We start from the raw sequence: 26,487 nt of genomic DNA, 5'->3' as shown, positions 1-26,487 counted from the left end.
TAATTCTGTGACTTTCCAGAAGTGAATTCAGCAAGCCAAAAGTTCCTATTCCTTGTCTGAAATTGATTGCACACCCCAGGGCTCAAGAGGAGAGTAATTTTATTTTTTTATTTTTATTTTAATCCCATTTATATCCCGCCCTTCTCCGAAGACTCAGGGCAGCTTACAATCTAAGCACAAATCAAATGTGCTTAGCAATAATTAAAACCTGGACAGTTTACTAGATGGGAAAAAGAAACAGCCAACTGGACAGCAATGCATTACTATATGTAGCCCTGCAGAGACTTTAAAGTTTACATTTCTCATACTGGACTCTTCTCATAGTGCTAAATAGACCTGAGTTGTTTATGAGAAGAGAACTCATACAACAACTTACTGTTTATGGAAAAAAACTTGAAAGAATGTACCATCCACATTTACACTTGGCTGTTGTAGCTTGCATAAGCTACACCTGGAGGAGTTCACATATTGCAGAATTGGTTCTCATCATGCACACTATGGCTTACACAGGCAGCCCAGGGCCTCTCTAAAAGTTGATGACAAATTATGTTAATATGACATTAAATACAAGAAGAGTACTTGCATTAATCCTAATCAGTTGAAATTCAAATCAAACTTGTCACAGCATCCAGACACTTTTGGCTACTTACCAAAAAAGCTAAAGTAGAATTAAACCTCAGTAATATCTGAATGAGAAACCACCAAGAGCTGTGAAGGAATTTTTAAAAAAACAACCCTCCTGAAGAAGACAGTGGCAAAGTACTGCCATATTATTGCTAGGAGAAATGATTACACTTTCACCAGAAGACAAGCTTGAACTCCACGGATTTTCTTTCTTCAAATCAATTTCATTTTGATCTTAGCTCTACCTATTTCTTTATCCAGACCTAGCCTGCTTTGTTAGCCCTGATACTCAATAATCATACTCTGCTGAGACTTGAAGTCTACATTTTAATATAGTTGCAATATACTACTGCATTTAATCTGCAGACTGAAAAGCAGTTCTTGAACGTTTCCGCTATAATATATAAGTATCTAAAGGCGCTAACCACCGAGATTTCTGTCTGCGTCACTTGTAACATCCTGATTTGACTCCAGCTTTTGAACGCCGCATCTTCAGAAGCAGGAAAGCCCGGGCTGCCCTCAACAAAGATGGCTGCTGCTGTTCTCGCACAGAGTAACGTATCACGTTCTTGCCTGACTGGGGACTGGCAGCCGACCATCAGCTGATCTGAGCTCAGCTGACTACCATTCCAGTCGCAGCACAGCGCGGGCAAAGTGCAGTAGCGGCATGAGGTTGTTGCTTTGTGCTTGCTGTGTCCTGCTAGGATGGTGTCCGGCTGGAGCGCTGGACAGTGGGATGCTCTACCCACGGGAGTCATCCTCCAGGGAGCTGAAGGATCTCAGCGGCCTCTGGAGCTTCAGAGCAGACTGGTCTGAACAAAGGGATGCAGGATTTGTGGAGCAGTGGTACAGACGGCCACTTCGGCAGGTTTGTGACAGCAAAAGCACAGGTGGGGTTTATTGTCTGCCTGGACAGTGCTAGGATGGAGGCTAGCAGTACAGAACTATGCATGCAGATCCCTGCATGTGGGTGCAAAGTTCGGACAATAAATGTACAGAACATTTAAAGCTAGTGGTCTAATGGCATAAACTTATATAAACTGAATGTTTGCAACAGTGCTTCACCAGTCATGCTTGTGCACACTGGTCATTACCAGAAAGTGATTTTTTTTTTTTTTGCATTTAAGCTCCTTCTGATCTGACATCTCTGTTGTTGGTGCATTTGTGCGAATGTGTGTGTAAAAAAAGCCCTTCTAGCATCTGATGAAATGAGTGCTGTTTTGAGGAAGCATGTGCTGCAATACTTTTTGTTAGTCTTCAACGTGGCACTAAATTGATGATTATAACATTTTATGAATCTCTTTTAACAGGAAGTGTCAAAAAGAGGAGTGAGAGAGGAACATATGCGCTGTCTGGGCAAAATTAAAATAAAATCAGTCTTACAAGGAAAGCTACATACTGGTTAACCATCTTTATAGATGAAATAATTAGTTAAAATAATAATGAAGAGAATATCCAGAAGGAAAGAGAGGAAAGAGAATCATAATATAAAGTGAAATAAAAATAAAGCTCTTTTCAATAATAAGACAACTTGATCCTTTACTTCCTTAAATATTAATTGGTTTATATTTTATTCTTGTCTAATAAGCACATCAGAACTTTCCAATTGGATCAGCATAGTAACCAACTAGTCCAGCATTCCATCTTCCTTGAATTATTCTGATTTAGTAGCCTTACGAACCTAACAAATTGTTATTATGGTTTGTTGTGCAGTCTGCCAGTTGTTTACACTGAATTTGGCATTTTTATTCACCTATTGAGTCCCAAGAATCTGGGATAAGGAGATGTTATTGTTAGATGGGTGTTAAAGGTATCCTTGCAGGTAAAGCTGCCTTTTGCAACTGACTGATGGTGATTTTGTCAGTGCTGATGGTGTTCACGTAGTGCTGTAGTTTTGGGATTGCACCTATTACTATTGATACTCTTTGCTTTCTTTTGCCGCAGTCTTTTTTATTTGTAAGTCTTTGTATTTTGTGATCTTCTCCAGTTCTTTCTCTTCTCTTCTGCTGTCTCAGGTACTGCCACATCCACTATCCAGACTTTTTTGTCTCTTACCAACAGTTGTTAAGTCTGGGGCATTATGTGGCAGATGCCTGTCTGTTTGAATTCTAAAGCCCCAGAGTGCCTCAGCTTCTTCATTTCCTATTACTTTCTTTATTTTATGATCCCACCAGGCAAATGCTATTTCTTGCAGATTTTCCAATACACCATTATGGCTATTTTGTCATGCCGTTGTTTTTAGTCAGTTTGTGTGATCCTCTTGCAACAACTAACCACTGTTTCTTCAGCTTATTTGCTGAGACACATTTGCTGTCTGTTGCTGTCTTCTCAATTCTGGCTTTGTGTGCATTTGTTCTTAAAGGTTGGTATTGTGTAGACAGAATTTCTGTCCATAACTTTCTGTTTCTTTCTTCTACGTATTAATATTATTACTGTTGTTTCAAGAGATGGAAAACTCACAAATAGCAAATAAAAACTGGAATGGTCCTCCTTTGCTTCTTGCCCCACTGTATGGTATAACTCAGCTTCTCAACATGCAGATTCTATTTTAAGTTGTCTTACCTTGTAATAGTTAGTAGAGATGTCCTCAGTGGATTTGTAAAAAAATATGTTGCGATCTTTGGAGAAGCCAAGTACGGGTAGTCCTCTACTTATGACTGGTTGCTTAGTTATGATGGACCCTTAAAAAGATACTTCAAAGATTCAAAGTTCCAATATCCAGGTTCCCCCCTCCCTCCACAGTCACATGATTGCATTTTGGGCCTTGGCAACTGGCCCACATTTATGGCCATTTGCAGCATCCCGTGACGACAGATGCAAAAAATGAGTTAAATAGTTCTGCTTTCTCCCTGTTGCTTGTCACCTTCCCCCACTATTGGACCAATCATTTCCTTAACTTTTTTTCTTGTTTTTTACATGTTGAAAAAAGCTTGATTTGTTATTTTTGGTAATAAGCCTTAGTTCATTTTGAGCCTTAGCTTTCCTCACTTTGTCTTTGCAAGGCATGGGCTATTTGTTGATATTCTGCCTTAGTTATGTTCCCCTGTTTCCACTTTTTATACTTGTCCTTTTTATCTTTCAATTTATCAGAGAGTTCTTTATGCAGCCATGCTGGTTTCCTTTGAAAGCTGTTATTTTTCTTCTTTGTTGGTATTATGCTAGACTGGGCTTTTATTATCTCACTTTTCAAAATTTCCCAAGCTTCTTCAGTTGTTTTCTCCTTGAGGATTCTCATCCATGGAATACTTCCCAAGCCCTCTCTAAGTTTATTGAGTTTATATAAGTCAAGGACTACCTATATAAAGTAAGCTCTGACTATCAACATCCTCATTTGTGATGGAAAGGAAAGTTCAGATCATCCCAAAATAGGTGGGGTTTCTACATGTCATGTGAAGGGGAAAAAATAAACATTGACATCTGAAGTGAAAAGGGTGATTTTCCTTTCTTGATAAGCAGGAATCATCCTTGGAGGGCTGAGTTAAGAAAGAAAAAAGATCATTTGATCTGGAAATTAGGGAGAAGAGCTTTGGAAACCTACTCAGACCCTGTTTGAAGCTTGCCAAGAAACAGTAATGAAAAAGACTTAATAGGATAAGTGAAAGTAAAATGAGAGTCAATGCCTGGAGTCATACATCAAACCATTTTATCCGTAAACCCCAAGAAAGGACAAAATAAGAAGCCATATAAATTGTATCATGCAAATAAAACAGCATTTTTCAGTTGTTTAAACATAGTTTCTCTGAATAAGCTGGTGTAGGTTCATATTTCACACTAAGTGATAAGCCACACTGTGAGAATACCACGGCTGGATTCACACTATAGGTGAAAAGAAAAAAAATGATGCCATGGTTTATTGTGTTGTCTGAACCAAATTTATATTAGGATGACCTGCAGACCATTTTCTTGCTTTAGAGATAGGTCTGTTTTCTTATTAAGCTAAAACCAGACTAACTATATTATGGCTCAGTAATATGCGTGAACTCAGTCTAGAGTGTATTAATGAGGAACAACTATTGGCATCCATGTATGAGAGTGTCTGTGGAGATTCTCAGTCATCCAGGTCGTGATTGCCTCAATGGTGCATTTTCAAAGGGCAACTGGACTATTTTTTTCCCTTGAGGAAGAAGACATTTTGCTTCTCATCCAAGAAGCTTTATCAGTTCTGACTGGATGGTCGGGGAATGGACGGATTCATACTTATGAAGCTTCGTGGATGAAAAGCGAAACCTCTTCTTCCTCAAGGAAAAAAAACACACAGTCCAGTTTCCTTTTGAAAAAGCATCTTTGAGACATGTATGAGAGTCCTAAGAAACACTTCTTGGAATTTCTGAAGAATCTAGCTGACCACTCTGTAAAACAGAATGTTCATCAGAATGGACTGTTTTCTTGGTCAAGCACAAGTTTGTGTATGTTCTCATGGAAATGAAAACTTTATTATATCACAGGTGGAAAATCTTGACATCTTTTTTTTAAAAAAATCATCGATTGCAATATCTGAAAACAGACCCCACGCTCTACCTTTTTAAGACAGGTCAGCAGTCACATTAATCTTTGAGTATATCTATCCTGATATTTAATATTTTTATGCCAGGAGAAAAGAAAATGGTTGCAATTCCAGCATGTCAGTCAGTTGCATATCTTAAAGTCGCCAAAGTTAAGAATCACTAAACTAGAGTCAGAAAAACATTGGGAATCTAGCTCACCAAAGCTGGAAAACAGTTCCACCATAAATGGGTCTCAATCTTTTCAGACAGGGCCAGTGATGGACATGCCGGTCCCCGCCAGCTTCAATGACATAACTCAAAATCCAAAGTTGCGCAGTTTCATTGGCTGGGTGTGGTACGAGAAGGAGGTGCTTCCACCGTCTCGCTGGCTCTTGAGGGATCCTGGGACTCGTATTGTACTCCGAATTGGAAGTGCACACTATTACTCTGTTGTGGTGAGTATTGAGGGTATCTTGTCATTAGTGTGGTGCTCAAAACTCTGGGATGCCACCACTAGGGATCAAGGTAGGAAGTGACAAGAACTCAAAAAAAACCATTTTCGATGGAGAATCCTGGTGAAATGAGGCCTCTCACAAAGAATCAGTGACTAACTTTATTAAGTTTTAAACAAAGATAAAGTATCAAGTAGAAAAACCAGAAAAGGGAATCAAAGAGGGGAAAAAGTAAAAATAATAAAGACAGGATACAAATAAAGAAATGAGAAGACCAAAAACACAACTTTCAACTTCTTTCAGTACAGATACAAATGTGCAATAAAAAAGCAAAAAGTCAAAGTCAATAGCTGAACAACAATAGCAAAACTGTTACATTATTTTGCATCTTCATCTTTTCTATCTCACCAGCTATGGAGATTTTTCTAATACTGGACTATATTGCTTGACACTGTCTAAACTGGCTGGGAGGTGAGACTCTACCACCATCTAGAGGCTACAAAAGAAAATTACTTTTTTTCTTTTTCTTAATCCAGTTTGCTGGAGGAATACAGTATCTGTACAGGAATACAAGTAATCCCCGAGTTACGAGCATTCACTTAATGCCTGTTCGAACTTATGCAATAAGTGCCCCCTAGTGATTACAAGCAAGTCCCAGAATTATGAATATTGCAGTACCAGGGCAGTCGTTTGCCCTTACCAACAACTGCAGAGGCTCTGCCCCCCCCCCGCTCCCCACAACTGCTTTCCCCTAACATCCTGCTGCGCCAGACTCATCTTGCAAAGATCTGTCTCCTATCTACTGCGGTTTCTTTGCCGCTGAGGAAGAGGAGAGTCAATGGAAGCTCCTGCGTGCCGTAATATCGCTCAAGTTCAGGCACCCATCCTCTTTTGCAGACTGGGTGCCTGAACTCTCGTGAGATCCCAGAAACTTTCATTTTCGGCACAAAAAGGATTTGTGGTGCCTGTCTCCTGCTGCCTCCTCCCCCCCCCCCCGCAACTCCTTTCTGCCACTGCCAGAACACTTTTCACCTGGATGGAGACCTGTCAGACTGGAAGCTCCATCGGCGTGCAAATGGGGCATTTGGAAATAGAGCGATTTGCTCCATTTCCAAGCACCCCATTTGCACACTGGTGGAGCTTCCAGTCTTCATCAGGTCTCTGTCCAGGCAAAAAGTGTTCGACCACCTATGGTGCACTTGGAAATGGAGCGATTCACTCCATTTCCAAGCGACCCATTTACATGCTGATGGAGCTTCCAGTCTCTGTCAGGTCTTCAGGTGAAAAGTGTTCTGACAATGGAAAAGAGTTGGGGGGCAGGAAACAGGCACTTCAAACACTTTTCATGCCAAAAATGAAAGTTTCTGGGATCTCGCAAGAGTTCAGGCACCCATTCTCTGCAGAAGACGAAGGGTGCCTGAACTCATGCAATATTGTGGCACCCAGGAGCTTCTAGCGACTCCTCAAAGGCAAAGAAACAGTAGCAGAGAGGAGAGAAAGGTCTTTTCAAGGTAAGTGAGTCTGGCCTGGCGGGAAGGGAGGGAGAAGCATGAGATATCTTAGTGGGTCAGGGAGGCCTTGGGGGCCAGTTCCATTAGTAGCCCCCCCCCATGGCCTTCCCCACCCTGAGATGCCTCATGTGCACTTAACAAACCGCTCATTCGATTAGCGAATGTGTGAGCGAAAGCAGGGAGTGATCTTGTTCAAGGTACAAGATTCATTCCTAGGAATCCTCGAGTTACGAATAGAATGGAAACATCCTGAAAATATCCTTCCATGCATAGCAAAAAAGGGAACTTCAAAGTAAGCCCAAAGTTCTGTGTTTTTTTTTGTTCCCCTGCTGCATTAAATTGCAAGGTAACCAAGCAAGCTGAGGTTGTGCAATATGCTAAATCATAACCCATTGGTAAATGCTGAGTCTGCTGTGCAAGATTTGGTTAAACCTGTTGTGTGAACACCACATTTAATTATCCATTCTGAAGCCTTTCTGAGTTCTGCTGTCTTAGACTTATTCAGTAATGTTCTTATGTTCTTCTGAAACTTGTCAATCTCTTAAATTCCTGCTGGGCTCCAGTGTTTCCTGGCAGGGAACTGTGATGCTACATCTGTAGGTCTGAGAACATTTAACAAGCAGTCTTTTGCACAGTTAACTATCCATTTGCACACAGAATGGACAAAACAACCGGATATACTCCAGATGTGTTAGACAACAACTTCCATTATCCTTAACAAGGCTGATAGGTGTCCAGAAACACATCTGGAGGGCTCCTAGTTGTCTATCTGGATGCAGAGAATAAACTGCTACTGGAAAACAGAGCCGGTCTTAATAGCTATGTGGTGTCCACAGGCATCAGCTGCTGGGCAACATTGAATGGCAATCCAAACAACGGCTTGAAATGGCTAAAATCTTGTGACATTGTCAAATCTCGTGGAATGTTAGTATGCTCGAGCTCTCACATTTCCTCTGAAAACTCTGAAAAGATCCTATAGGAACTGTTAAATCTGTTAAGATTTGGGGGAATTCTATGAGATGTGGGGCTCATTAAAAAAATACATTTGGCCTTAGAATTTCGTTTAGAGCAGGGGTCCCCTACGCCCAGGCTACAGCCTGTTCAAAACTGGATTGCGGGAGAGATGGGCAAGCGCGCGTGTGAATCTCCACTCGCAAGAGCGGAGGGTGCTTGCGCTCATGCAAGTGGAGCTTCACGTGGGAGCACAAGCACCCTCCCACCGCTTGTGCGCGAAGCTCCATTTGCATGGAGCTGTGCTCATGCGCGTGCGTCTGCCACTCACACTCCCCCCCCCCCCGCGCGTGCTGGGCCAGGCCACCAAGCTATAAAGGTTGAGGATCGCTGATTTATTTATTTATTTATTTAAATTCCATTTATATCCCGCCCTTCTCCGAAGACTCAGGGCGGCTTACAAGCTTAGCAGTAGCCTTCATTTTATGTATATGCCTGCTTATTAGGGCTTTCACACACCCCAAGCGGCATTATTACAAAGTCAGCTTATTGCCCCCAACAATCTGGGTCCTCATTTTACCTACCTCGGAAGGATGGAAGGCTGAGTCAACCTTGAGCCTGGTGGGACGCGAACCTGCACTGATTGCAGGCAGCTGGTGTTACTTAAGGAGGCATTAGCCCACTGCTCCACCAAGGCTTTAGAGGTATTATGAGCATCATATCACAAAGCCTGGTAATAGGCCTCTCAGTTTCTTATTCCTTCCAAGCACTCTTTTTTTTCCCCTTTTGCAGTGGGTGAATGGAGTGGAAGTCACTGAGCATGAAGGAGGACACCTCCCTTTTGAAGTGGAGATCAGTGAAATCTTGTATAGGAGCCCCAAAGAGCCCTGCCGCATCACCGTTGCAATCAATAATACTCTGACACTGCACACGCTGCCTCCAGGAACGATTGAGTATATGAACGATGAGTCCATGTAAGTGCAACAGCTCCCTGCAATTCACTATAGTATTTCTCAGCGTCAGCAATTATAAGACAAGTGGACTTTAGCTCCCAGAATTGCCCAGTTAGCATGTCTGGCTGAGGAAGTCTTGGAGTTGATGTCCACATGACTTAAAGTTGCCAAGGCTGACACCTTGTTTTAGTTGAAGTCCACACATCTGGGAATCAAATTCCACACATCTTGAAAGTTGCCAAGGCTGACACCTTGTCCTGATTGCTGTTGTTAAGTGAATTGCTGCAGGTCATTAGGTGAGGACCTTGTGTGTTCCCCAGTTGCGACTTCCCATTTACTTGGCTTGTTGGAAGGCAGCAAAAAAAGATGGCAAATGGTGACTACGTGAAAGTGGGACGCTGTGATGTGGAAATCATGAGCTGGCTCCCAAGTGCCTAGATCTCAATCACAAGACCTTGGGGATGCTGCCGTCCCTAGAACTCTGAGGACTGGTTATAAGTACCACTCATTCAGTGCTTTTGCAAGTTATAGCAATTGCTGAATGAGTGATTGTTAAGCAAGGACCACCTGTGCTGCAAAAAGGTGGCTGGCACCAGAATAAAACTTCACTTAACTGAAAGTAAATTTGATCATGTTTCAGCTGGGTTTGCATAATATGCTAAATTCAAGGAAATAAAACATGCAATGCTGAAACAAAGCTTGTTATCACAGTGTGATGTTTTTGTTCTTACAAATGCTAAGGGTAATAGTGTCAACTTCTGAAACGAACCTGGCTGAAGCCCACAGGGTGGGAGGAAGAGGGGGAAGAAAACTACAGCCTTGCTAGACTAAACGCGGAGCGGTCCCATGGGAACCAAGGTCATTCCCATAGGAGCTGGAAGGTGGAGAGAAGAAGTTTCACAGAGCCTGCCAATTGTTTTTATTGGTTAGCGTGAACAATCGCATAGCAAAGGGGAGGGAATTGTTACATTTGCATTAAATCCCTAAGGGGAATTTTAGAGTTGGTTTCACTTTTGACCATGCCGATATTATGTATCCAATAAACATGTTCTTTGAGGAAGCTTTCAGCCTCTGAGTTCTGATTTATTTGGTTTCATTAGTCGGAACCTTGACAAATAGCTGGATTTCCAAATACTTTAAATCCCCAATTACATAATCCAATTTTTGCTTGATCCTTTGTTGTTGTTAGTTGCGAAGTCATGTCCAATCCATCACGACCCCATGGACAACGTTCCTCCAGGCCTTCCTATCATCTGTCATCTTCTGGAGTCCATTTAAGCTCACGCCTACTGCTTCAGTGACTCTAGCCAGCTATCTCATTCTCTGTCATCCCTTTCTTCTCTTGCCCTCAATCTTTCCCCAGCATTAGGCTCTTCTCCAGTGAGTCCTTCCTTCACTGTCTATGGGGTTTTCATGGTAAAGATACTGGAGTGGGTTGCCATTTCCTTCTCCAGTGGATCACATTTTGTCAGAACTCTCTGCTATGACCTATCCATCTTGGGTGGCCCTGCACAGCATAGCTCATAGCTTCACTGAGTTACGCAAGCCCTTTCGCCGTGACAAGGCAGTAATCCATAAAGGGGTGCTTGATCCTTAGATTCAATTATTTTCCATTGTATCCAACTGGAAAAAAATACTTCGGCAGTAACTTTTGAAGGAAAGGGTTGAGGCTTGCAGACGATCTATGAGCCAAAGGTTGTGCTGTTCTTACTTGAAGGGCAGATAGTTTCCAGTTGATTCCAACAAGCATTCCTAGTTCATACAATTGTTTTTAGGTGGGGGAAATAGGGAGCTTGCCACAGTACATTTTTGCCCTGGAATAGTTTGATGGCTGTGGGAACAGGGTTATTGGCAAGGGGGTGTCACAAAAATCAAGATAGCAGCCCAACACAACGGCTCAAACCCTGCCCCTTTTAAGCATGGCACATGACACAAGGGCTAAAAAAGAGTCGGCGTTGATTGTGTGGCTGGGGCTGCTGTGTTGATGTTTTTGCCCGCCCCTCAATGTAGGTGCTCCCATATAGGAGAGACCTCCGAGTTGATTCTCAGGCATTTTCCGTGAGTAATTCTTAATTCCTAAAGCACCTTTCCATCTCTTATTTAAACATAGAGATTCGCCCTTTCAAGACATCTCCCTTTCTCTGTCTCTCAACCCAGGTATCCGAAGGGCTACTTTGTTCAAAACACAAGATTTGATTTCTTCAACTATGCTGGAATTCACCGCCCGGTCTTGCTCTACACCACACCCTTGGCCTACATTGATGATATCACAGTAACCACAGCCTTGAAGGGAAATGTTGGTAAGAAGCTGAGGAAGCAAAGCAGGACTGTGTTGGGGGCTCTTGAGGGAGACCTCCATTATATGGAGTTACATCTATTCCCCACTTTTTCTTTCAAATACAAGATTTTCTCTCTCCTTCTGTGACACAGGCCTGGTTCATTATTTGGTGTCTGTACGAGGAAGTTCAAACTACTTTTTATCCCTGACTTTGTATGACAGTGATCAGGTTGCTGTAGCAACAGGAAATGGGTCAGCTGGTGAACTGAAAGTGATGGATCCTCTTCTCTGGTGGCCCTACTTGATGAACGAACGTCCTGGATACCTCTACTCCTTGAAGGTACCTAGCATGCCTGGATTCTTAAGTTTGCCTGCTTTCTGGGTGAGATTTGAACTCCGGCTCTTGTAAATAAAAGAATGATTGACTAATATAGAGTTATGGTTCACTACATAGATTCCACAAAAGGCTTATGAACAGGGATGTTTGCAGGGTGTATCAAAATATCAAGCTATCGTTTATGCAATCAAAGCTCCATGCACTTTTCATGTGCAACACAATAGAAAAAACAGATGTAGCCATTATGGCCACCTTTTTGACTTTTTGACCAGATGCTGCAGATACCCCTGCTTATAAACAAGAATTATACCCTAAAGATCTATTTGAACTTCCCATACTTACAGGAAACGTTCTGGGTGTTGATGTACACAGGTCTTAAAGTTGCCAAAGTTAAACATCCCTGGTGTAGCTAAATGAAAAGTGAAAAATAAGGGTAATTTCCTGCCCCTTGTCTAAGCTCAAGAGTATTTTACATTAATTCAAACAGGGCGCACAATTATGGGTGATCTTGGATTACTTTAACTGGGGCTAGTGATTTATATGGAGGGTGTCGATACTCAGCAGATCTACTTGTACCTCAGAAAACTGACCCAGAATGATTTTTTCAAAACACAGATCACACTCTCTGCCGTTGTGGATGGCTCCATCTCTGAAGACACCTATGTGCAGCCAGTTGGTATCCGAACCATCTTTGTTGCTCGCAACCAGTTTCTTATTAATGGAAAACCATTCTATTTTCATGGGGTCAACAAACATGAAGATGCTGATGTGAGTCCCTTCACACCCAACTGATGGAAGAACTGTTGTTGAATTGCCTAAAATAAAACTGGGATTGAATAGCAAAGCAGATAAGAAAAGAAATGTTAATGATGATCAATCTACTGATAAAATGAAAGCCAGGACCTGAGTGCGTGGCTCACCACCAGCTATGATCCACACAGTTAGATGTTTCTAACACTCAGTTAAACAAGATTGCCAAGTCTCCCATTTTGGTGTTCTCACATGAGATTTTGCAAGATTTCAAGTGATTAAAAAAAGTTGGGAGAGCACTCAGTGTACAAAGAGGTTCTCAATCTATGTCGTAAAGAATCACACAGTGTTTTAATCATGCCTGGATCTTTCTGGATAAGCTTAAATTTCCCATGCACAATCCAGTCTTTCTCTAGTTACAATTTTGCTACACCCATACGCAGTCTGTTTCTCAAAAGCTGGTCAAAAGAGAGAAGCCACAGTGAATAGATTAAGCCGCCATCTTAATTTATCCAGAATTCTCTAAGAAATGGACATACAATGCTGCTATTGTTAGTTTTAATATACAGGTAGTTTTCGATTTACAAGTATTCTTTAGTGGTTGCTCAAAATTGTAGTGGCACTGAAGAAAGTGACTTACGGCTAGTAGTCATACTTAACCATTGCAGCATCCCCATGGTCACATGATTCAGGAGCTTGGCAACGCATATATTTGCAGAGATTGCAGCATCCTGAAGTCATGTGATCACCATTTGTGATCTTCCCAGCCAGTTTCTGACAAGCAAAGTCTATGGGGAAGTCAGATTAGCTTAATGACTGTGTGATTCACTTAACAACCATAGTGATTTGCTTAGCAACTGTGGCAAAAAAGTCATACAATTGAGCACAACTCACTTAATTCACTTAGCAATGGAAATTCTGGTGTCGATTGTGGTCATAAATTAAGGACTACTTGTTTAAATCCAAATTTCAGATTATAGTTAAGAAAGAATACTTTATTCCTGATCGTCAACCATGATTTATAGTAGATAAATATAATTTAAGAATATTATTTATTTAATTATTTAATTATTTTATTTATTTAATTAGTTTTCTATACCGCCCTATTCCCGAAGGACTCAGGGCGGTTTACAGGGCAATATTTAAAAGACAATATAAATTAAGATAAAAATAGAATTAAAAAGAATTAAATTAATAATAGCCCAACAATAAAACAATGTTAAAATTTAAAACTAAACCCCCCCTCAGTCCAGGCCAGATAAATCGAAAAGCCAGGTTTTCAGGTCCCGGCGAAACGAGCGCAGGTCGGGGGCAGTCCGGAGTTCCACAGGTAAATCATTCCAAAGGGCAGGTGCGCCCACAGAGAATGCCCTCCCTCTGGGGATCACCCGCCGGCATTCCCTGACCGGCGGCACCCTAAGGAGGCCCTCCCTATGGGAGCGCACAGGACGATGGGAAGTTGATGCCGGCAGCAGGTGTTCCCTTAGATAGTCCGGACCCAAGCCATTTAGGGCTTTATAGGTCATCACCAGCATATTTAATTATTTTGAAGGTCTTTGCATTCCATATGCATCCGGAGAAATCTCTTCTGGATCCCCGTGCCCAACAACTATTGTTAAGAAAACTGAAAGAGAGAGAAAAAAATTAGGCAAAAGTAAAAAAAACATCAGTATAATATGAATTGTCAAACTACTTATTAAATCTAGACTATATGCTCTCATTTTTAGAATATAAAGATATAGTGCATATTTCATTTCTCCCATGTTAAGCTGTAACCATGGGGACAGCACAGCCATTGCTAACAAAATGTTTGTTCTGCTACAGATCCGTGGCAAAGGCCTAGACTGGCCTTTGATCATGAAGGATTTCAACCTTTTGCGCTGGCTAGGAGCCAATTCCTTTCGCACCAGCCATTATCCATATGCTGAGGAGATCATGGAGCTTTGTGATGCTTATGGCATTGTTGTGATTGATGAAAGCCCAGGAGTGGGCATGCATGACAGGTGAGGTATGGTTACTCTACCCATGTCTTATGTCTTCTATCATATAATATACCGTACTAAGGCAGAAATGGGCATTTTTTTTGCAGCTAGCTAAACATAACTTTTAAAAAATGGCTCATAGCAGGTTGGATAATTTAATGGGAAAACACCCATGTATGAAGGGTCATGGACAACCATATACCAGGGTTTCCAAGGATAGGAGGCAGAAACCTAAGAATTGTCTACAGAGTTGCCAGGGAAGGGGAATTTGTGGTCCGGTATGGCTAGTGATCAAGAACGATGAGAGCTAGAGGAGTGCAGGTGTCTCACTATGGTTTTTAGGCATTGGATTTCAACTGGTGGGACTGTGATCTGTGGGGTGCTCTCTGAGCTTGGTGGTTTTCTTGCAGACGTTTCATTACCAAACTAGGTAACATCATCAGTGTTACATATAGCATACTGTAGTTTGGTAATGAAATGAGGCTTCACTTTCTTAGGGTCTTGCGGAAGAACAGGGTAGAACAACGGCTAATGACCCTCTTTTACCGGTGTACTATAGAGAGCGTCCTCTCGTATGGTATTGTGGTTTGGTATGCTGGTCTGACAGCCGCGGACAGGAAAGTATTACAGAGGGTAGTGAGCACAGCACAAGACATTGTGGGCTGTCCCTTGACACCACTGGATGACCTCGCCAGGGCTCGTTGCCTTGGAAGAGTGAGGAAGATTCTCAGGGATGACTCACACCCTGGACGGTATCTCTTTACTCTACTACCATCCGGTAGGAGATACAGGAATATAGCCAGCCGTACCAACAGGCTGAAAAATAGCTTTTATCCGTGGGCTGTTAGGCTTTTAAATGGGATATAATCTTATGCAGAGTTGACTTGGGAGGCCGGTGTGTGGTGTAGTTGGTTCACATAGTGTGGTGGGATGGAGGGTTTGTTGTCACTGTGTGTTGGGGGGAGAGAGCACAGGGGGAGGCTCAGCTAATCTCAATGTACACATGTTGTACTTTGACAATAAAGGTTTATTATATTATTATTAAATGTCTGCAAGAAAATCACCAAGCTCAGAGAGCACCAAGAACCCCACAGTTCAACCCTGAGCTGCAATTATGCTCTTCTATCAGGACTTAAGTTCGCTTGCATCTTGTATTTGTTTCAAGAAAGAATGAAGAAGTGAATTCTCTGGGGACCACCAGAGAAAGTAGAGGGATTTCTGTAATGCAAAGTATTTCTATAAAAGCTGAAATATTGCAACTTTCTCCTAGTTCTGATAAGCCTGAGTTGATAAGGATTTTAGGAGTTCTCAATTAGAGTATGGGATTAATTATTTGGGAAAACCAGATTTACAATTCCTTGGCTTGTCCATCTTCTTATTTACAATTCCTTTCGTTTCCTATAGAGGAAGTGCTGTTAAATCCAAGTTTGCTTTCAGAAGGAGTGTTCGTCATGACAAGTCCACGCCTTACCCAGGTAGTCCATTTTCCCCTCCTGAATTGATTTATTCTCATTTGGTCTCTCTTTGCTTCATTGTTTAGTCTGAACTTTGGGAACCAGTCTCTGCAACACCATCTTGTTGTGATGGAGGAACTGATCCGGCGGGACAAAAACCGACCCTCAGTTGTGATGTGGTCAGTGGCCAACGAGCCATCCTCAGAGTTGCCTGTGGCTGCTTACTACTTCAAGTGAGTTCTTGCCTTGTGGAGGCAGCTGAGAATGCACTGTGAGGTCTGTGAACTGGATGCAAAAAGTGGAATTTGCACTCATAGGAACAGGGGATGTTAGCTATAATCCTACATTTGGCTATCACCTACACAGAGGGCTCTTTTGTGGCTTACAGTAAGGTAGGGTAATCTTCATTGTGCAAACAGAGCCTTTCTTAACCTTGGCAATTTTAAGATGTGTGGATTCAACTCCTAAAATTCCCCAGCAATCAGTTACAAAATCAAGTTGTCAAGGCCTTACAGGAGACCACCAGGGACAAGGCCAATCAGAAGGCCACTAGGGACAAGGTCAAGTCAGAGGGGGATGAAGAACCAAAGAGTGGGCACTACAGCAGAAAAGGCTCTCCTGGCCTTCATTGACCACTGGAGAGGCAATTGGGGAAGACAGTCTGTAGGGAACCTGGTCCCAAGTCATGAAGGACTTAAAGGCGTCAACCAGAACTTTGAATTGCACCCAGAAGCCCACTGGAAGTCAATGCAGCTTGTTGAACTCAGTAACTGGCACCCTAAACCTGTGTCATCACATTCTGCACCAGTTAAAGCTTCTGAACAGAATTCATCTTTTATCATAATTTTAATCTTACTACTGTTTTTATTTTCATAAATATGATCTTACTTTGCACTTCTTAAACAAGTACAAAATGTAATGCCTATTAAGCTCTAGTGAACCAGACTATACATCTACATGTACACATAATTATAGACTTACAAACAGACTTTGAGCAAAATAAAGTCTGTGCCATCCAAGGAAGAAACAGACTGAAAATATAAGACCTGCTGTCTCCAGGACAATAACATCCTATCTCCCCCTCCCCTCTCCCTACAAAATCTGTGTGGATTGTTTTTCTTTAAAATAATATAATTTGTGGCTCCAGATTAAAGGAAAATTGCCCACCTCCAATTTAATAGTCTAAAAATCTTTTGATTTTGATTTCTTGGTTCTGATTCCTTACTTAATAAGAGATGTCCCAGATCAAAGCTGGATCTTTCTTCCTACCTGGTATTGCCTTTGTAGTGTTGTTATTTCTAGCTACCAAATTCTTATAAGGATGAGAATTTACAATTCAGTTCTTTGTTAGCTTTGGGCAGTCAAAAAAGGCCCAGATGACAAATGGGGAAAGTACAGGCAGTTCTTGACTTATGACCAGTCACCAAGTTACTATGGACCTCCCCAGGGATACTTACAACCTGGTTCCAAAGTTCTAATGACCAGCTCCTCTCTGTGGTCATGTGACTGCATGTGGATACTTGTCAACTGACTCGCATTTACAGCTGTTTGCGGCATCCCACAGTAACATAACTGTGTTTTCCAACATTTCTGCTGAAAACTGACATTTGCTTTTGGTTTGGGGAAAACCAAGACCATAGCAACGATTAGTTTGTTTAATGACTGTTGCAAAAAAGTGGTAAAATCAGACAGGTCACATGGGTGACCCACTTTATGACCATCACAACTTACGACCATAATGGGCAGGCTCCATTAATCAATCACAATAGAGCTGGAAGGGAGCTTGGAGGTCTTCTAGTCCAACCCCCTGCTCAAACAGGAGACCCTATACCATTTCAGACAAGTGGCTGTCCAGTCTCTTTAAAAAACCTCCTGTGATGAAGCACCCACAAGTTCTGACGGCAAGTTGTTCCACTGGTTAATGGTCCTCACCATTAGTGTCATGGGCCCCTCAGAGGCTGTTTCGGAGGAGGAGGCAGAGTTGGAGCTGGGACCGTCTGACAGGGAAGGCACGGCAGGGGCTGAGGGTGATGCTGTCCTGGGCCCCTCAGGCATTGGGGGAGGTGGTCGACCAGAGGGAGATCTGCCTGCCTACACAGACACAAGGGAGGATCAGCTACTGACCAGCAGTGGTGCTGATAGGCAGCCAATCTCCTCTGAAGAGGAACAGCTGCCTACTCCACTAAATCCAAGGGCAAGGAGCATGGCACGTAGGCAAGCCCAGAGAAGGGCTGCAAGGCTACTCTGGAGGAGGTCACCCCACCCCTCCTCACAAGGAAAACCTGGAGGGAAGTAACTTAAGGAGAAACTGTGGGGAGTTAGTCTTTGCTAGGAACAATTGTTTGCTTTGCTTTACACTCCCCCAGCTTTTACTCCCACCCGTTGCTGTTCGTGTTGCCAAGCTTGGAAGATTGCTCTTTGCATTTTGTTTTTGGACCTCACCCTTCTCTGGTGGCTACGTTTGGCCTTTGCTTCACTGGGGGCTTTGGAACTGCTTCTTTTCTGGGACCTGTTTCTTGTCCTAACCTGGTCTTGTGCCTGGACCCTGCCTGGTGGATTGGATTTGGAACCCTGGATCCCACCCTGTGAGCGTGGTCCTACTCTGTGGACTTTCTTGGTACTATAGGAGCTGTTGGTTGAGGGACTGAGGCTGGGTGGCTGCCTTCAAGATAGTGTGAGGATGGAGCCTTACCAGTTGTTGAAGAGTCATTGGCTGGAACTTTGTTTAAGAGAAATAAAGAACTCTTTACAGGCCTGCCTTGCATTGACCACCTGGATCATAACAGTTAGAAAGTTTCCCCATCATTCCAGCTTGCTTCTCTCCTTGATTAGTTTCCACCCATTGTTTCTTGTCCTGCCTTCTGGTGCTTTGGAAAATAAGTTGACCCCCTTGTCTTTGTCGCACCCCTCTTCCGGGTGAGATTTAAGGTGCTGGTTCTTACCTTTAAAGCCCTACATGGCTTAGGCCCAGGATATTTGCAGGACCGTCTGCTACCGGGGACGACTTCCCATCGCCCAGTGCGCTCACACAGAGAGGGCCTCCTCGGGGTGCCATCGGCCAGACAATGTCGGCCGGCGACCCCCAGGGGGAGGGCCTTCTCTGTGGGGGCACCAGCCCTTTGGAACCAACTCCCCCTTGAGCTTCGGATGGCCCCGGACCTCCGGTCCTTTCGCCGCGACCTCAAAACTTTTTTCTTCCATCAGGCTGACCTGGATTGATGATGGGGTTTTTAAATATGTTTTAATTTTTAACTGTGTAGTCAATTTATTTTGGGGCTGTTATTTAATTCTTTTTTAATTTTTGTATTGTTGTTTTTTATTGTTGTTAGCCGCCCTGAGTCCTTCGGGAGATAGGGCAGCATATAAGTCCCAAGAATAAATAAATAAATAAATAAAATAAACTACTGGAATAGAGTTATCATTCCAGTATTTTCTCTAGACTGGCCTATTCCTTTCCTCTAGACTGGCCATACCCAATTCCTGCAATCGTTCTTCATATGTTTTTGTCTCCAGGCCTTTAATCATCTTAGTTGCTCTTCTCTGCACTTTTTCCAAAGTCTCAATATCTTTTTTTTTTTTGTAATATGCTGACCAAAACTGGATGCAGTATTCCAGGTGTGGCCTTACTAAGGCTTTCCAGTTACAGGAGGACTACCTATGCTTCCCTTTATAGTAAAGGGAATGTACAGCTGGTAGAAGTTTTCAACATGTCACCTGGCAACATGTATCGAGAGCCATGGTGGCGCAGTGGTTAGAATGCAGTATGCAGGTAAATTCTGCCGACTGCCAGCAGTTTGATTCTCAACCGGCTCAAGGTTGACTCAGCCTTCCATCCTTCTAAGGTCAGTAAAAATTTTATTTTATTTTTTTTATTTTAATTCCATTTATATCCCGCCCTTCTCCGAAGACTCAGGGCGGCTTACAAGCTTAGCAGTAGCCTTCATTCTATGTATATGCCTGCTTATTAGGGCTTTCACACACACACACCCAAGCGGCATTATTACAAAGTCAGCTTAATTGCCCCCAACAATCTGGGTCCTCATTTTACCTACCTCGGAAGGATGGAAGGCTGAGTCAACCTTGAGCCTGGTGGGATGCGAACCTGCACTAATTGCAGGCAGCTGGTGTTACTTAAGGAGGCATTAGCCCACTGCTCCACCAAGTCCTTTACAGAGTCAGCATATTGCCTCCAAACCTGATTGTTGGAGGCAATATGCTGACTCTGTAAAGGACTTAGAGAGGGCTGTAAAGCACTGTGAAGCAGTATATAACTCGTGCTAGTGCTATTGCTACCTTTGGAAGGATCCTCTGTTCCTATGGAGGAAAGAATGCTGCAATGAACTGTACTTGATGTACGGCAGAAAGAAACAATCCTGATCTTTTGAATTTTATCTTCGCCCTGCAGGACAGTGATAGGCCACACCAAAGCTTTGGACCCCACCCGGCCTGTGACATTTGTCTCGAATGCTAATTACCTCCGAGATCAGGGGGTAAGTATTGCATGGCTCTGATTGAGTTTAATTAACAGGGAGTGTTCCTGACTGCCCTTCCTGAAACCTTGTTCAGCACTCATTGCAGAGGAATAGCAGAAGCGTTGATCCTGCGTTGTTGAGAGATCAGTTGAATAACTGAAAAAGAATTCCAAATTAGGTGCTTAGGGCATAGAAGCGTTCATTATCCCCACCAACAAAGGGGTAAAAAGTCAGACACTGATGTGGCTGCTTGAAGGAATCTGCTTTAAAGTGATTCCTGAAGCAGCAGATCCTGTTTCTCAGACTGGTGTGAAGTATTGAAATATTTCTTCCAAGTAATTTTAAAGTGTGTCTAGCCGGGGGAGGGGGAGAGGGTCCAAAAGTCAAGATGGCAGCCACATCCCCATGATCAAAGCCTGCCATTTTTTATATGTGGACCTTTGATCATAGAATTGTACTTTTTGAACCCCCCCGCAGAAACTCCTGGTCTTCTTTTGGATCAAAGATCCATCGAGTCCAGCATCTTGCTTCATTTAGCAGTCGTCCCAAAACAACTGAGAAGCCCATAAGCAGGACAAAATAGCAAGGTTCTTTATCAATTGTTTGCATATTAATTGGTGTGAGGTAGACGGCTTCTGAATCAGATGCTAGAGTATGGCTATCCTCAGGGCTTTTTTTCCTCACAGAACGCTCAGAACGGAGTTCCGGCACCTTTTTTGGATGGAACCTTGTAGGGTAGGCAAGGTGGTTTGTATGACATGTGTGAGTTCCGGCACCTTTTTCTTTTACAAAAAAAGCACTGGCTATCCTGCTTAACAATTGTTAATCTATTCTAAGATTCATTCATCATCCAATAGCAGTTGACAATCCATTTGATGGGATTTTCCATTTTTTTCTTGTTTGGAAGGGAGCTTCCCCTCCTTTTATAACTGCCTACCTTTGGGTTCACATGACGAATGTTTCGGGCTTCAGAAGGGTGGGAAGCTCTGTCATCAGCTGCCAGTGCCAAACCAAGTCTAAACTCCAATTAAAACGTATGTGCAGAATTTATTTCATCCAGAACTTTCTGGATCTGATTACAGCAACAGCCGCTTGAGCATGCTGTGCACAGTCCGTTTTTCTCTGTCAAAATCAAGGTTGGCCAGTTATTCATAGCTAAAAAGGCTGCATTGATTTTCTTTTAATTCAGCCACTGAAGCCTGAAGGGAACGTGGTGCAAGAGTATTGATGCCCCTGGTTGGGACAGTGAACCAATATGTGACTCATTATGGGGATGGTGGAGACTGGAGGATTTTGTGAGCAAAATAAAAGTACGAGTATCTACCCGAGTTATAGCATTTCTAATTTAGTGCTTACTCTTACAAAGGAAAAGACATAATGCTTCCAAATAGCAAGGATTTCAGTGTTATAACAGTGGAATTGTCTGCCTAGAGAGGTTGTGGGTTTTCTGTCTCAGGAGGTTTTAAGAAGAGGTTAGACAGTTGCATCTCAAGGATGGTTTAAAACCCTTCATGTTGCAGAAGTTAGACTAGATAATCCTTGTGGTCCCTTCCATTTCCACAATTTTGTGATTCAGAGTATAATCTGAAGCAGAAAATTTCAGCATTTTGGCCACACGGGTTACCAACTTTCATTTTAACCAAGTAAATATTCAAAGAGAATAGGTCCAGCTGTTTCATATAAGGAGGAGTTTCATATTCTCCTGGATCTCCATCGTTCTCTGAACTAACGTCAGATTCCTGTAGGCACCTTATGTGGATGTCATCTGTGTGAATAGCTACTTCTCCTGGTACCATGATGCAGGACATCTGGAAGTGATCCAGCTGCAGTTGAAGACACAATTTGAGCACTGGTATACTACCTATCAAAAGCCCATCATTCAGAGTGAATATGGAGCAGATACCATCAGTGGCTTTCATGCTGTGAGTTTTATGATTCTGAGGGGCAATTGCAGCAGTATAAATTAGTCTGCAGGGAGAAGATGTAGACAGGACTTTTTCTAGACTAAGGGCATTAATTCTTCCAGGGCTTTTCCAAATGGAATTGGATCTGTATCCATATACTACGAGGGCAATTTGGAAATAAATCTCCGTTTGGTTATCAATGACAGACGCTCGCAGATACAGAACTTTTATTATACACATTAGAAAACTACAACATTACATTACTTTTCAACATAATCACCATTCAAATTGAGGGACTTGTCATAATGTCTTACAAGGTTTGAAATTCCTTAGTAGTAGTCACATGGTGCCAAATCTGGGCTATGGGGAGGGTGATCAAAGTTCTTGGGTGTGTCTAGTGGTGTGCAGGTGAGTATTATCATGAACCAGCACCACACAGGAAGTGGTGCCATAGAAAATCCCGCCAAATGTGAAGATGCCAAAGGAGTGCTGCTAGTGAAGTTCATGGAGTGTGTTTTGACCATCAATTCAGAAGCCTACTGTGAAACATTACAAAATGCAGACAAGCCATCCATAACAAGCATTGGGGCATGCTGATTTCCGGTGTGGTGTTGGTTCACGATAATTTATTTTATTTATTTATTTTATTTTATTAGATTTATATACCGCCCTTTCTCGAAGGACTCAGGGCGGTTTACAGGGCATTTTAAAATCATACCAATACAAAATATAAAAGTTAAAAGACAATTAAAAAGATTAAAGTATCCCTGAAAATAGAATCCCAGTTAAAATTCTCAGCCTGGGCCAGAGAACTCAAAGATAATGCTCACCCACACACTGCTAGACGCACCCAAGAACTTTTGAAGCAGTTCCATTGGGACGTTTTTGATCACCACCACCACCACCACCCATAGTCCAGATTTGGCACCGAGTGACTACTACTAAGGAATTTAAAACCTTGTAAGATGTTATGACAAGTGCCTCAATTTGAATGGCGACTATGTCGAAAAGTAATGTAACGTTGTAGTTTTATAATGTGTATAATAAAAGTTCTGTATCTGCGAGTGTCTGTCACTGATAACCAAACGGAGTTTTATTTCTGAATTGCCCTCGTATATACACCATACATATATACATGTTTGGATTAATCATAGGAGAAATATAGTACCAATAAGAGGTTTTATGTGAAACAAACTTATCAGGAGATGCTTTCTGTTGCAGGGGGTATTTTAACAAAGACTGGACCATCATTGTCAAGGATATTTTATTTGTATTTTGCATCACAGATCTTGCACTAAGCAAGGGGCAGAGCTAAATGATCTCCCTGGATATGTTCACACACTACTTTCACCAGGTCATAACTAAAGGCACAGCAATTGCATTTGCAACAACATTCTAAACTTGGTTACTGTTTTTGTAACTTAGGGTGTTGTACACATCCAGTCCTTGAATTAGAGTCCATTGTTCAAATGCAGAAAATGGAAAATGCAGGTATCAGGTTAAGCATGTTGTACTAATTAAATGATTTTTCTGAATCCTCATATAAGATTACTCTGGGGGCTAGATGGTGCTCTGTTGCCATTGACTTCAAGAGTACTTCTTGAGGATATATGTTATTTTATTAGACTCATGCCCACCCCTCCCCACTTTTCTGGTGTCTGTAGGATCCCCCTCTCATGTTCTCTGAGGAATATCAGACAGCTGTGCTCAAGGAATATCATGCTGTCTTAGACCAAAAGAGGGAGGAATATGTAATTGGAGAGCTCATCTGGAATTTTGCCGATTTTATGACAGAACAAGGTAAGGGCTTATTAGATAAAGCTGCCACATTGTCCTGCTAAATGTTTAGGGCTGGTTTTATTAAAAGGAATGTTTGGGTTGGAACATAAATATTTACATAAACATTTCAGTGACAAAACAGGAAAAGCTAATTAATCTCAACCACTTGTAAAACTATTTCCATGATACCTTGTTGATAGTGTCATTGGCAAGATTTTAACAATTCTGTTATATACAGTAAGCCTCTAACTTGGAGGCTTAAAAGCCCTCAATCCAGTCACTACTCAACAGACATGAAATATTTTGTGCTGCTTCCTAAATGTATGAATGCAAGGTGTAATTATTGTTTGCAATGGAGCTTTCAGTGCTACACTACAACATTGCTTGGTGCTGGTTAGGTACATGCATCACACTGGGCCACACTGTAGTTTGTTTTTGATTGAGTGTGATGGGCAGACAAGGTCAATACAGTATAGAACAGGGGTCTTCAAACTTGGCCCTTTTATGACTTGTGGACTTCAACTCCCAGAATTCCTCAGCCAGGCACACTGGCTGAGGAATTCTGGGAGTTGAAGTCCACAAGTCATAAAAGGGCCACGTTTGAAGACCCCTGGTATAGAACTATCCATTAATTTTATAGCAGTAAATCAGAGTTTTTTTAAAGTGGCATGGTTCACTAGTTTTTTCATGGGGCAGAGTATCTTATGTGAGGAAAACAATATATTTTGGAAGCCCAGCCTCCAAGCCAAAGCTGCAATCAATAAGCCAATATCAAGCAATGCTCTCTACGTGGGGCTGCCCTTGAAGACCACCCGGAGGCTCCAGCTGGTGCAGAATGCGGCCGCGCGGGTAGTGATGGGAGTATCCCGATACTCCCATATTACAGCCCTCCTGCGTGAGCTGCATTGGTTACCGGTTGCCCTCCGGGTGAGATTTAAGGTGCTGGTTCTTACCTTTAAAGCCCTACATGGCTTAGGCCTGGGATATTTGCAGGACCGTCTGTTCCCAGGAACGACTTCCCATCACCCGGTGCGCTCACACAGGGAGGGCCTTCTCAGGGTGCCTCGGCTAGACAATGTCGGCTGGCGACCCCCAGGGGGAGGGCCTTCTCTGTGGGAGCGCCGGCCCTATGGAATCAACTTCCCCTTGAGCTCCGGATGGCCCCGGATCTCCGGTCCTTTTGTCGCAACCTCAAAACATTTCTTTTCCATCAGGCTGACCTGGACTGACAATAGGGATTTTTAAAAAGGAAAATGTTTTTAATATTTTATCACTGGGGCTTGTTAATCTTTTTTTAACATTTGTATTATTGTGTTTTATTGTTGTTCGCCGCCCTGAGTCCTTTGGGAGATAGGGCGGCATATAAGTCCCAATAATAAATAAATAAATAAGCTATGATTTCAAACTGCTTTACTGCCCTATCATATTATGGCTTAAGGCAACGTGCTAAATATACTTCAGCACATATCGCACTCAACTGCAAAATACTGAATCCCATTTCTGCAAAAGAAAACAAGCTGGGACTCTACTGTTCTTATTTTGTTCCCTTTTCCCCATCCCAACACTTCTCCAAAAAGGGTCTATGGAAAGTATTAGCCTCCCAAGACCACTACATTTTGATTTTTTTAAAAAATCAAATATTTAAAACAATACCCTCATATTAGTGCTTGAGCATGCAAACTAGCATTTACTAATGCATGTTTCTCAGAAATGAACATAATTAAAATACAGCAGGATTTGTCTGCTGTGTCATTTGAGGCACATTTATGGGGTGAATCCTTTAATCATGATTAATTATAAGCCTGGCTTTGAGTGAAGTTGGACATGGGGATGCCCGATTTCCACTTTCTCTGGCTTAATCCTAGTTTATTTGTGTACCTCACCAAGTCCTTAAGAGCAGCCAATGGTGACGGAAAGAAACCAGGAACTGGACTAAGAAAGTATGGTGACTAGCCAGTCTGATACATTGATTCTGGTTTGTAGTTAAGCGTGATTTGTCATCTATTTCAAATACACCCATTTGCTTTTTCGTGTCCTTTCCCATCTGCAGGGGTGACACGTGTCATGGGTAACAAGAAAGGGATTTTCACTCGCCAACGGCAACCAAAAGCTGCTGCCTTCCTTTTGAAAGATAGATACTGGAAGCTTGCCAATGAATCCAAATCTTTGATGCCACCAGTGCCATGCAGGACCTGCTTGCCCTAAGCACACTTCTCCAAGTTTGCTCAACTCTCATTTAAGGTATTACAAGAAGCTCGTGTTACAGATGTTTTATGGAAAGAACATTCAAATACAGGTAACTTTTCTATGGCTGAATGTCAAAGAACAAATGTACTTAGATCGTGAAATCTAATCAACGAAGCCACCAGCAGGACTGGTGACAAAATTTGGCAGTCCTGTTTATTCTATTCTTAAAAGGAGTCAGAGAAAAAAGGTGCTGTGCAGACACGTTTCTCTGATTTTGAAAAACATCTGCAGATTTCTAAGGGTCAAAACATTTCTTAGCCTTATTAAAGTGTTTTACAGTCTTTGGATCCCTTCTTGAATACATTGTAT

At 42.3% G+C, this 26,487-nt stretch overlaps 1 protein-coding gene across 2 annotated transcripts in view; it reads left to right on the top strand.

The window, feature by feature from the left end:
* Positions 1–1,279: 1,279 nt before the first annotated feature.
* GUSB (glucuronidase beta) overlaps positions 1,280–26,487 on the top strand; it is a 53,510-nt gene continuing 28,302 nt past the window's right edge. Inside the window, exons 1-12 of one of the 2 annotated variants that reach the window (XR_014491024.1) lie at positions 1,280–1,492; positions 5,375–5,563; positions 8,815–8,996; positions 11,133–11,275; positions 11,406–11,593; positions 12,206–12,358; positions 14,165–14,343; positions 15,863–16,009; positions 20,182–20,266; positions 21,994–22,170; positions 23,817–23,952; positions 25,982–26,227. Coding sequence is in view for 1 of the 2 variants with exons in the window: in XM_083351303.1 (XP_083207429.1) it covers positions 1,292–1,492; positions 5,375–5,563; positions 8,815–8,996; positions 11,133–11,275; positions 11,406–11,593; positions 12,206–12,358; positions 14,165–14,343; positions 15,863–16,009; positions 20,182–20,266; positions 21,994–22,170; positions 23,817–23,952; positions 25,982–26,136 (1,935 nt within the window). In the remaining variant the exon portion in view is untranslated. Of the gene's footprint in view, positions 1,493–5,374; positions 5,564–8,814; positions 8,997–11,132; positions 11,276–11,405; positions 11,594–12,205; positions 12,359–14,164; positions 14,344–15,862; positions 16,010–20,181; positions 20,267–21,993; positions 22,171–23,816; positions 23,953–25,981; positions 26,460–26,487 lie in introns of those variants that run through there. The other variant, XM_083351303.1, reaches the window with a different exon arrangement.

The sequence above is a fragment of the Vipera ursinii genome, assembly GCF_947247035.1.
Source record: "Vipera ursinii genome assembly, chromosome: 1".
NCBI lineage: Eukaryota > Metazoa > Chordata > Lepidosauria > Squamata > Viperidae > Vipera > Vipera ursinii.
The sequence above is the reverse complement of the archived record's forward strand: the minus strand, read 5'-3'. Positions and strand labels throughout refer to the sequence as shown.